Here is a 12,772-nt window from a genome sequence, read left to right as displayed (position 1 = left end):
TATTAGTACATGTTAACGATATGGAAGAGGACAAACCCCAAAGTAAGCGATGATGCGAGTTATCGTCTCCAACATAAATCTCTTTTCTTGGACTACAACAAACATATGGATTGTAGGCAACAGTTTACTTCCTGGAATTGTTGACATAGACAAGACCGACATTATCATAATTCCTCCCGCTCCGGACTCAAAGCCTATAAATTAACTCCTGTTAGTAACCAAATCTTTTAAACATGTTAAGGAGTGTCACATTTCCGTCTAACATCAGATGTATTCAGGCCAATCACAACGTCTAGATTAGCTGACCGATCAGGGACACAGAGCTTTTCAAACAGTGCGTTTCAGGAATCCTGAATCAGGATGAGAGTGTAGTCTGGAGCTACAAAAATGTACGGTATGTGGAAAATAATGTTTTTTAACCATAAACCATGCAGACACATTGTATTATACCAAACACACAAAATAACATTTTCTAGCAATGAAATCATTTAATAGTTTTCACATTTGCCCTCCTTACACCCATTACTTCTCAGGGTCTTTGAGGAGATTTTGATGATAATGATTTTAATACCTGGATGTCTTAACTGAGTTAACTGCTCAGACCGATGAACATTTTGTCAGCTTTTGTCCAAAGAGCTTAAAAACAAAAGTAAAGACACAAAATATGTACTATAAAACAAAGATCACAATGGCCTGTCTCATCTGAAATGTCTTTCAAAGCTTATGATCGAATGCTGACGTCACACAGAAAAGTTTTGTAACTTTAGGGTTTACATTTTGAGATTTATTCTTCTATGTGATGTAGTAAAATGTTAAAAATAAACGCGTATAAGGGCACATGCATATATTTTCGTTTGTATAGTTGTTAGCCCTGCTGAAAAAAACAGCATCAAACCAGCATGGGAATTATGCTGGTCTATGCTGGTGGTCACAGCATACCAGCACCAAAACACAACATATGCTGGTATGACCAGCATGGGATGCTGGTGCTAATGCTGGTTTGATGCTGGTTTAGCTGGTGTTCACTAGCAAACCAGCACCAAAACACAACATATGCTGGTCTTGCTGGTATGCTGGTTTTTTCAGCAGGGAGGTGCGTTCGGATCGAATTCATGTGGCGCTGCAGAAACTGACAGGCTAATGACATCAAAGTACCGAGAGAGCGATTCGAAATTAGACTTCTCCGTATGATTTCTAATCGTTCTCGTGGTATCTTGCCATCAACCGCCTCTCGGTTCTTATGGTGCCACATGAATTGAAACACCCTTTATGATTGGTTGAGGTTCCTCACGTGATCCAAGTTGACACCCCCAAACAACTTAAACCAAAACGAACGTGGTAACGCCAAAACCACGAAGGGCTTTGAGGTAATCAGCTAACATAACTAATTATTTTTATTTTAACCGTTTGATTCTGTTTTAATGTTGGAATGTCAGTGGGAAGAAAATTTTTTTAGATATGAATCTGAATACGTGATGGACATCGGTTATACTGAAAGCTCTTTTTATCTTGAATAAAACGGTTTAACAGTGCACGTACAGAATGCTGCCTCCACGCCGTAATGCATTTAAAGAGAGACAGACAGACAGACACATGCAATGTAATTATTGTTTTATTGCAGTTCGCTTTTCCATTTTCGAGAGGGCATCTGAGAAGTACTTTAATTTATTTCTATATATTACAAAAAAGGGAGGTGATTTCAGGCATCTACATTTATGTATAAAGTATTTTGCCAATAATGTTATTAATCAAATCAAATCTTCTACAGCAATCCTCATACGTTATATTTTGTAAAGTGAAGGTGAAACCGTCAGCCTCCAAATATTTTCTTATCAACCAATCTTGTAGTTGACTCCAAAAGGATTTAGAAAAGTTACATGAAAAAGGGAGGCAGCACACAACTCATCACGCTAGGGCGGCGTTTAGTAAATTAAAGAAATAATGCGTAACTGAATCAATAAATCCCTGCTGAAAAAAAACCAATAAAACCATTACAGAAAATGTTAATGGGTTTATTTGTTTTATTGGGAATTGTATTGATTCTAATGGAATATGCCCCAAAACACACTACAGTGTATTGGTTTTTGTTGGTCTCTAATGGTATGTATTGGTTCTAATGGAATATGTATAGGTTCTAGTGGAATGCCCAAAACACCCTACAGTGTAGTGGTTTTAATGGTAAAAGCTAATGGTTCCTATTGGTATTTTAATGGTAACCATTAGAATTTTCTGTAATGGTTTTAATGTTTTTTAGCAGGGATTAAACTACTGAGTAAACATTACATGACAAAAAATATGAATGTCAAGTACTTTACTGACACAAAAAAATTATACTAATTGGGACGCAGCTATAGTGGACATTATCGAGTGATTTTTTTTCAATCACATAATGAACCGCAATAACCGATCGACCTGTCTGGGTCTACTTATGAAGCGCATGCCAAATGAACTCCCGCGTATCTACACAAGATGTTGCCCTAAGCGCGGCACGATCAGTTACCGAATAAACTAACTTGTTTTAATTCACTTATTCAAGTGGGCTATAATAGTAAATTAATGTAGGGAATAATGAATGATGGTGTGCTTTTAGACAGAGATTCCCTGGGTTATTGAACCTATGTAGTTTCATCTGCGCTCTCGAACACTGACGTCACAAGATAAAAGTGAAAGTAAATGTTTAGCGTTTATCTTCCGCCATTTTAAACAGGCGTCGACAGAGTCGATACAACACTTTTGTGTATTTAGTTGAGGTAAGAGCAAGTGGATTTTGAAAATGTCGATCTCGTCAGAGTGTGATAAAAGCAAGTGTGCAGGTGAGACGAGACGGAAAAAAAGAAAGGTGAGACGAGACGCTTTTCACGTGCACATTCCGTTGTTTCTTTAATGTTATTATTGATACTTTTAATCTTAAAATGAGTGTCGGTTGTTTCGTGCTTTCTGTGAATCCTGAAATGTCTTAACATTTATGCGCGTGCAACCTATTGGAAAGCGCGGAGGAGTCATTGGGTTAGTAAAATAACGAAATTAAAGCTTTTAAATAGGAAAAAGTATTTATTTAAAGAGATATTTTAAAATAAAAAGTGCACACCTCTTCTTAAGTTGAATACAGCTACTTTTCCCCTTATGTGCAACCTATAGGAAAGAGTCATTAGTTGGGTTAGTAAAATAATAAAATTATAGCTTTTAAGTACAAAATAGTATTTATGTAAAAATATATATTAAAATAAAAAGTGCACAACTCTTCTTAAGTGGAAGTAATAAAGAAAAATAACGAATAATAATTATATAATAACAAAAAATAAAAAAAATTGACACTTACTAAGTCATAGCTTTATATATGGGACCAATACCAAGGCTAAGATTAATCCTATGGATTTATCCGCTAGTTCTTCTGTCAGTCCTACTAGATATTAATGGGGAGGTTTCCCGGACAGGGATTAGACTAGTCCTAGACTAAAATAAATGTAAAAGGTGTCTAAACTGAAACAACTTGCATTGACATATCTTAAAGTACCTCAGTGCCCTTTGTTTTGTCTCAAATGCACACAAGTAATGTTTTGGTAAAGCATATGTTTGTTAAAACTAACTTTATTTCATAATTAAACTAAGACCTAGTGCTGGTTTAAGAAAATCCCTGTCTGGAAAACCACCCTAATGTGTTTTAGTCATTTCATGGTCCTGCATTAAATTACTAGGTATACTGTCATTCTTCTAAGTATGCTTACTGTTATTTTTTATAAAGACTTCTGTTCATATTGCTGTCAGGGGTTTGATGAATACATTTATTAATGCAGTGTTGAGATAAGAATTGGCTGATGAAAATGAAAGGCAGTTTCAATTGAGTACATAACAAGGTCAATATCAGGCATGAGAAATATCTGAAGGAGGATTTCTACAAGATTGCAAGTATCAGGAACTGATTACTCCATAAGTTACATTAGCACAGTCACAGTAGAACAGTCATTATTTTGTGTTACAGTTTTCCCTATTGTCATATATGTGCCTTGGATTGCACCCACCCTTGTGCCAGATATGAGACTTTTTTAAATGCTAAAATCAGTCCAGACAATACAATATGTCAGTTGACAGTATTTATCTAATGTGTAGATTTTTTTCTGCAATCAAGTCACCCGCATACAAAATGTTTTTAATATTGACTTGCTGACAGGTCCTTTTCATAGACCAATAGATAGATAGCAAAATGCACTTTAAAAAATGTAGTGTGTTAAAATGATCCAAAAAACAAATCTAATGTATTTAACACAAGTAACATAATAATATACAACCAATCAATCAGTCAGTCAATAAATCAATTGCATCTCAGAGTTGATGTTTGAATATGAATTTACTGTATAGTGCTGTCCACCTCAGAGATCTTCCATATGAATACGCAATAAATCCATTTTTACTAATTTCGGTAAAAATGTGTTTTCTACCAAGAAAGTGACAAGATAAAAACCACTATTTTCTGTAACAAACTTTCACATAGCATCTTTAGGTTATAAAAACATAAAATATTCAAATCCATAATTAGATTTTCAAAGATTTATTATAAAAATTTATTATTTTTATATTAAGAACACTGGGTCTCACTAAAGCATGCGTACGCACAAATTTGTTCGTAAAATGTGTGCACGGACGTTTTAACTTACAAATCATGATTCAACAAAAACGTTCATATAAAAATTTCTTCTAAATGTTTGCAAAAACGTAAGAACAACTTAGACCACATATACGCAATAATCATGAACCGAGAAAAAGAACCCTATAATATTAATCTAATTTTTTTTCTTGTTCATGATTATTGCGTACATGTGGTCTAAGTTGTTCTTACGGTTTTGTATACATTTAAAATAAAATTTAGTATAAAAAAGTAGCCAAGGGGACTTTTTTCAGGTGCTGCATAAAATCACTATGCCTGCTGCAGCCATGTTACATCAGCAAAGTCACTGATTATTATGTTAGTTTGAGAGTATAGTATCTAACCATATATCTACCTAGAAAATCGCAGCTTTTAATTATCTGTCGGTCTTAGTACACAATGTAACTACAGAAGAGTCAAGTTTTAAATAGGAAAAATATCAAAACTCTTTGGTTCTTTTTGAGTGTGATGCTATTGGTCTAATCAGATTCAATGGATTGTGCTAAGCTATGCTAAAAGTGCTAGCGCCAGACCCCGAAGATCAGCTGAATGGATTTCAAAACAGTAAGAATCAAATGTTTAACTCTAGGGGAGCTGGAATATGAGCATATTTTCAAAAAAGTGGAGTGTCCCTTTAATTCTAATTCTGTGCAATACCCCCAGATTGATCAGACTCACTTCTGCAGCTTCATCACGGACCAAACACAAACATCAACAGATCGAGATTTTTCTCCAGGATGCAGGTACTTTATATAAATACTTTGGGGTGGTTTCCAGGACAGGGATTAGTCTAGTCCTAGACTAAAATAAATGTAAGAGCTGTCCAAACTAAAAACAACTTGCACTGACATATCTTAAAATACATCATTGCCCTTTATTTTGCCTCAAAATGCCCACAAGTAATGTTTTTAGTAAGGCATGTTTGTTAAAACCAGTTATATTTCCTAATCAAACTAAGGCTTAGTCCTGTCTCAAACTAATCCCAGTCCGGGAAACTACATCTTTATTAAATAATCTTTCTATTATAAAAATATTAAGTTTTCATAAAAATTTGTAGTGTAAATTAAAGTGTTAAATCTGTTGTGTGTTATAGTTCAGTTCATCAGAAGAGATCAGATCCACAGCCCAGCTGTGTGTCTATGAAAAGTGACTGGTCTATGGTTCAGCCATTGAACTTTAACTCTGGAGATAAACAGTCTGCTCTCAAGTAAAATCCATTAAACATATGTCTAAAATGATTACCGTATTTTTCAGACTACAAGTCACTCCGGAGTATAAGTCGCATCAGTCAAAGATGCGTTTTGAAGAGGAAAAACAAACAAGTCAAACTGGACTATACATCGCGATTATTTAGAAAATGATTTAGCTAAATTCACTGCTGGAGAAAAGACATTTAATCTGGAAAGGCAAACTATTCAACTAAACAATAGTACAGAACAGCACGCTGAATTGATGTCTGTACATGTAACATAAACAGTTATTTACACAATACCCAATAGCATACAGAACATCTGGGAGGCTGAATTAATCTAAAAGGTCAAGGTCTGAATCAATTAAATTACATAAATACAGGAGCAGCACAGAGCGGACTCTCGCGGCTGTAGACAGTAATGTTGTCTCTTGGTTCATATGAAATAATTTTGCCGTATAAGTCGCACCTGACTATAAGTTACAGGACCTGCCAAACTGTGAAAAAAGTGTGATTTATAATCTGGAAAATACGGTATATAAACTTGATTGTGTTATGATGTTAGGCTTGTTTGAGATGGAGCTTGCCTGGAATTTAGACAAGAGCAGACGGCTGCAGTGAGGGGAGGAGTGAAAAAAGTGCAGGCAAGCCGGGCGCTTCATGAATCTTGCTGTGTTGTGGACTGCAAACGCCAGCAATGGAAAAGATTGCGTTCGCGTATTTTATCGTGTATTGATGCAACTGAAATACACAAATGCATTTACATTTAGATGTTTATAAGGAGAATCAACAAAGGTGAACTGCTCATTACTGGAAAAGGCTACTTAGTAAATGCTGGGGTGTTATCTAATTTAAGTCTAGTGGTAATACAAATTCGTTTCTGTGTGAAATATAAACAGCTCACAGTACAAATAATTCAACACCAATACAAAAGTTTACAGGAATTTATTAAAAATATGAATGTCATAAATCAAGAACAAGTTGAAAAAAATAAAAACTACTAACGTTACAGAAGTGGAGTTTTTAGATATTAAAAAGTCATCAGCTGACATTACTGGGCCAATGAGCATTAATCGGTGTCGTCAGCAAGTCTTTTCCCATCGTGCTTTTCGTCAATGCAGTCGGTGGAGAGCAACTGCGCTCGACTGCAGAATCAGTCACATCCACCTTGCCCCCGCAAGAGTTTTTTGACATACGTCAGCATGACATCAGAGCAAAAGGCGGACCGCCCTCGGACACAATTCTTACCGGCATGCATCTCGCGCTGATCACCGGTGATCGGTTCTGTGCAGATTTTGCTAATCTCAAACAAGCCTATTTTTACATAAGGGATGGAACCACTGATATATATAGAGGGTATGCATTGACGTCACTTTTCCACGTGACCATGCCGGAACTCGCCCTGTTGAGTGACAAATGTTCAACAAAATGTCTGGTTTTCATAGCGGGTGCTGCGAAAATGCCAGTAAAACTGACTATTATCAGCTTAAATTGAATTTAGTTGGACTTGATAGCAGAGGTGGACAATACTTAGTTACATTAGTTACATTTTCCTATCATCTGTGCTTTATTAGATTGTTTGTATTGGGAAAAACATTACTTAACTACATTCTAAGCATAGAATCATACTGTGTATTCTTTAATATTGCATATTAAAACGTATTTAATACCTAATTACATTTAAATTGTGTACTTTTACTTGAGTAAAAGTACGTTAATGTACTTAAATATTAAATGTAAAACAAAAACTTATTATTTATGAAATGTATTATGATAATATGTTTCAGAATCAGTGTTGATGCACCTTTTTTTTTATCACCATAAGGCGACGATGACTCGCTAAATATAGCTCTAAGGTGGCGAAAACATGACGAGACGAGACGGAACGAAAATTATCATAAGTCTGACGTTCACAACGCATGTCATTTCTGCCTAATCCTGTGTGAAATCTGTCTGTTTTAGCTAAAAAGTATCAGCAATGCTGTCGCTTCCTATCCTTGTTTTGGGTACGCCCACCGCCCGGCTGCCACCATGCGGCGCACTCGCACCAGATTTCACGCAACAACACACCTGCGGCTGTGGCGAGTTCGAAGGAACGTTGCGGTGACGCCAATAAACGGAAACGACGAGATGATTTATGGACATACTTTCAGTATAATCTATCAGAAAGAGAAACGGAATGCATATTGGGAGACGACGGTTAATGTGGCCACAAACTAGGTGGAAAGACCACCAACCTCAAGCGGCACAGGAAGGCTCATTACGCTAATATTTTTTTTAAAGGTAACTAACAAGTCACGCTGTTAACATAACATATATACATTCAATTTTACTCGACAGTCAGCTTGTGACACATTTCATGGTAAGCTTAGGTTTTACATGTATCTACTTAAGTCAAACCTAAGCCCATTTCCAATACTTTTCGTGGTGTATTTAAATAACAAGGCAGGGCACGCGTTTTCTCAACTTTATAAGCGAGGTCTCAGCGTAAAACACACAAACTTAACATGACGGTATATCAGGCTCAACTTTTTTGTTATGACATGCGCAGAAGGCACAACGGCAAGCCCTCATGGACAACCTTAAAAGGATAGTTCACCCCAAAATGAAAATTATGTCATCATTTAATCACTCTCATGTTGTTACAACCCTTATAAATTTCTTTGTTCTGATGAACAGAAAGGAAGATATTTTGAGAAATGTTTGTAATCAAACCATTCGTGGACCCCATTTGCTTCCATAGTATTCGTTTTTCCTAATATAGAAGTGAATGGGGTCCACGAAAGGTTTGACTACAAACATTTCTCAAAATATCTTCCTTTGTGTTCATCAGAACAATGAAATGTATGTGGGTTTGTAACAACATAAGAGTGAGTAAATGATGACAGAATTTTCATTTTTGGGTGAACTATCCCATTAATGCATATTTTAATAGTATTAAATACACCACACTTTTTAACCTAAATTATTTTGTTAAAGACTACTTTTTTTAATTAAAATTGACTAAAACTTGACTAAAATATTTTTGCGTTTTCATCGACTAAAACTTGACAAAAGCCTTTTTGTGTTTTCGTCGACTAAAACTTGACTAAAACTATCAAGTTTATAAGTGACTAAAACTAAAAAGGCTGCCAAAAACAACACTGTTTGGAATGTATGTTTTGCAAAGAAAAACACAGATAAAATACAAATTCTTGAAAAAAATATGTTAAAGTAGAAAGTAAAACCTCTGCTTGATAGTGACCCTAGTAACTTGTCAACCCACCTGTGGTCTGTGGATGTTGGATTGAACGATCAATTTACTTCTCCTTTCTGTGTTTTTTGCCAGTCTGTAAAACGATAGCTCCGAATTCTTGTTAATCTGTTAGTACAGTCTATCGCACAACAGCTGTTTCTCATTCAGACGTGTTTTCACCATGTTTTCGCCGATGTCACGCTGTACTCAAATGCTGGGTTGGGGTTAGGGAAGAGGTTTGGGGTAGTGCAATAAGTTGACATGCACATGCAAAGATACTTATAGTCAGTTGAATGTCTGTTGAGATATCATCACAATAAAGTCAGTAGATATTAAGCAGACAGTCTACTAATTCTCTAAAGATTGGTAGTTGATAAGATAGTTGCAAAGTTGCTTATAATTAGTAAAAAGTGGACTATCAAAATACAGTGTTATTGTACATTATTACAACGCAAACGTCCTATCATGTACATAGTTATTACTGAAAGTTGTACATTTAGCTTTTTAATCAGTTATTATATACTTTATTACAGTATCAGATCGGCAGATATACTGCAGCATATTTAGTATAATGACAAACGTCCTCATTCTGAAATGTAAATAAATAATCATGCTTTGTACCGTATGTGCATGCATTAATTTGCTGGTTTTGTAATTATGTTATCTAAACTTACAAGTTACCTTAACTTATTTAGAGAAATAACCAAAATAGCGCTGATCGTGTTGCTGAATGTCAAAAAACTTTATTTATACCCGTGTCATTAACAGAATGCAGCAGACACACTCACCTTAACGTTTTTTTTTTATAAATCCATTATTCTGCCTGATTAAAACATAAACAATGCAAATAACACCAGAATTAACAATTAATTTACCTACACATATCCTAAAAATGTATCTTGTATGACTGATATGCTGTAAAGCGGGTGTATTAAGATCATGATTTTGAATGAAAATCAATGACGCCCTCTGCCGGTTGGGTATACCAAGATGGCGGCTCGAACTCTGCGCTGGCTTCATCTCACGCTGTTACGTTAAGCGTTCTATGCGCAATCCAGCCATTAATATAGATCAGTGGATGGAACGTACTTGTGCATTTTTCTAAAGGGTTCTTATCAAAGTTCTGCTAACACAAACATAGTTTACATTTTATATATCATCAAAAGTAAATGAAAAATAGTTTTAAAGATAATACAGTTACTCACACAATATTTACTGTAATGTGTTGTGTGTTATAGTTCAGTTCATCAGAAGAGATCAGATCCAGAGCCCAGCTGTGTGTCTATGAAGAGTGACGCGTCTATGGTTCTGCCAGTGTACTTCAACTCTGGAGATAAACAGCCTAATCTTAAGTATACTATTTAATATTTATGTTTGAAATATGATTATAGCAGGAAACATTTGTAATATGTTTAAATACAATATTATATACATGTGTGTAGAAATATTAAAAACAAATATTCTTGCATTGACATCAAATAAATCTATTGACACTGAGCACATTTACAGCACAAATAAAAAAAAAACTATTTATTATTATTACATAATTGTCCTCTTTAGTAAGTGTTTTGTTGTGCATTCAGAACTGTGCAAAAACTGTATGATTATTTATGTTATGAAAAACATTCCACCAGTCTCTTAATGTTTTTTAAGGACAATTCACTCAGCCGGACCAATCATAACAGAACAGAGTCCGCCACATGTCTTTAATTACAACATAGATCCTGAATTCAGGTAAATTGTAGGACTTTAAGTGATGCAGTGATTATCACAGTTTAAACAGATAACAAACATTGCATTACATTTTTTACATTTTTCCTCTCTAATTAGTGTAATTATTTTTATTTACAGCCATAAATCTGATGTCCTTAACACATTTAGATCAAATCTAAGTAAAAGATATCAGTGTTTATGTGAGGGAACATCAAATCAGGGAACCCCAACACTACTGAATGAGATCTACACAGAGCTCTACATCACAGAGAGTGAAAGTGGAGAGATCAGTAATGAACATGAGGTGAGACAGATTGAGACACAATCCAGAAGAACAACAACAGAGGAGACACCAATCAAATGTAATGACATCTTTAAACCTTTAACTGAACAACACAAACACATCAGAAGTGTGCTGACAAAGGGAGTCGCTGGCATTGGAAAAACAGTCTCTGTACAGAAGTTCATTCTGGACTGGGCTGAAGAGAAAGAGAATCAGGACGTCCACCTCATATTTCCACTTCCTTTCAGAGAGATCAATTTGATGAAGGACAAAACACTCAGTCTTTTAGATCTTCTTCATCTTTTCTTCCCAGAGACAAAAGAAATGGAAATCTTCAGTGATGAATATAAAGTGTTGTTCATCTTTGATGGTTTGGATGAGTGTCGTCTGTCTCTGGATTTTCACAGAAGTGTGAGGTTGTGTGATGTAAATGAATCAACCTCAGTGGACGTGATGCTGACAAACCTCATCAAGGGGAATCTGTTTCCCTCTGCTCTCATCTGGATCACCTCCAGACCAGCAGCAGCTGATCTCATCCCCTCTGAGTGTGTTGATCGAGTCACAGAGGTACGAGGCTTCAGTGATCCACAGAAGGAGGAATACTTCAGGAAGAGAATCAGTGATGAGAGTCTGTCTGATCAAATCATCTTTCACCTGAAGTCATCCAGGAGTCTCTACATCATGTGTCACATCCCAGTGTTTTGCTGGATTTCAGTCACTGTTCTAGAGAGAATATTTAATGAAGCAGAGAGAAGAGAGATCCCCAAGACTCTCACTCAAATGTACACACACTTCCTGATCATTCAGACAAACATCAAACATCAGAAGGACTATGAGAAGAAAGTGAAGGATGAAGAGATGATCTTTAAACTGGGTAAACTGGCTTTTGAGCATCTTGTGAAAGGCAATCTGATCTTCTATGATGAAGACCTGAGAGAGTGTGGCATTGATGTAGCAGAAGCATCAGTGTACTCAGGATTGTGTACTCAGATCTTCAGAGAGGAGTTTGGTTTGTATCAGGGGAAAGTTTACAGCTTTGTTCATCTCACCATTCAAGAACATCTTGCAGCTCTATATGTGCACCTCTCCTTTATAAACGACAGCATTAATGTGTTTGATGAAATTAGCAAATCCACTTGGATCAGAAGAGAACAGTTAACATTATCTTACCTGCATCAGAGAGCTGTCGATGCAGCTTTTGAGAGTAAAAATGGACATCTGGATCTTTTTCTTCGATTCCTTTTGGGTCTCTCAGTGGAGTCCAATCAGAATCTCTTACATCATCTACAAACAGGACGCCTCTTCTTCAAAAAAGAAGAAACAGTTGTATATATCCAGATGAGGATCTGGTCTGATCATTCTCTAGAGAAATCCATCAATCTATTTCACTGTCTGAATGAACTGGGAGATCATTCACTCATAGAGGAAATTCAACAATATCTTAAATCTGGTGAAACAAGAAAAGTGAACCTCTCCCCATCACAATGGTCAGCATTCGTTTTTGATTTTCTGACCTCAGAACAGAAAATGGATGAGTTTAAACTGAAGGAATTTATTACACTACTGCCTACAGCTCAGCCATTCCTTCATAAGAATCTGTCTGCAGGAATCAGATCAGATCAGTAAGTAACACTGATATGAAGTCACTACACTGTTAAAGGGCCCATATTTCATGGCTAAAAAGCCCATTACTTTGTGTATTTGGTGTAA

The 12,772-nt window shown here is 35.9% G+C and overlaps 1 protein-coding gene across 1 annotated transcript in view; it reads left to right on the top strand.

The window, feature by feature from the left end:
- The first annotated feature begins 2,698 nt into the window (after positions 1 to 2,698).
- LOC135771878 (uncharacterized) overlaps positions 2,699 to 12,772 on the top strand; it is a 138,125-nt gene continuing 128,051 nt past the window's right edge. The window contains exons 1-6 of the mRNA XM_073815496.1: positions 2,699 to 2,839; positions 5,306 to 5,385; positions 5,736 to 5,849; positions 10,305 to 10,418; positions 10,720 to 10,800; positions 10,918 to 12,684. Coding sequence (XP_073671597.1) covers positions 2,774 to 2,839; positions 5,306 to 5,385; positions 5,736 to 5,849; positions 10,305 to 10,418; positions 10,720 to 10,800; positions 10,918 to 12,684 — 2,222 coding nt within the window. The 5' untranslated portion in view covers positions 2,699 to 2,773. The remainder of the gene's footprint in view (positions 2,840 to 5,305; positions 5,386 to 5,735; positions 5,850 to 10,304; positions 10,419 to 10,719; positions 10,801 to 10,917; positions 12,685 to 12,772) is intronic.

This window comes from Paramisgurnus dabryanus, chromosome 8 (genome assembly GCF_030506205.2).
Source record: "Paramisgurnus dabryanus chromosome 8, PD_genome_1.1, whole genome shotgun sequence".
Classification (NCBI taxonomy): Eukaryota; Metazoa; Chordata; class Actinopteri; order Cypriniformes; family Cobitidae; genus Paramisgurnus; species Paramisgurnus dabryanus.
Note: the sequence above shows the minus strand (reverse complement) of the source record. Positions and strands in the feature narration are given on the sequence as shown.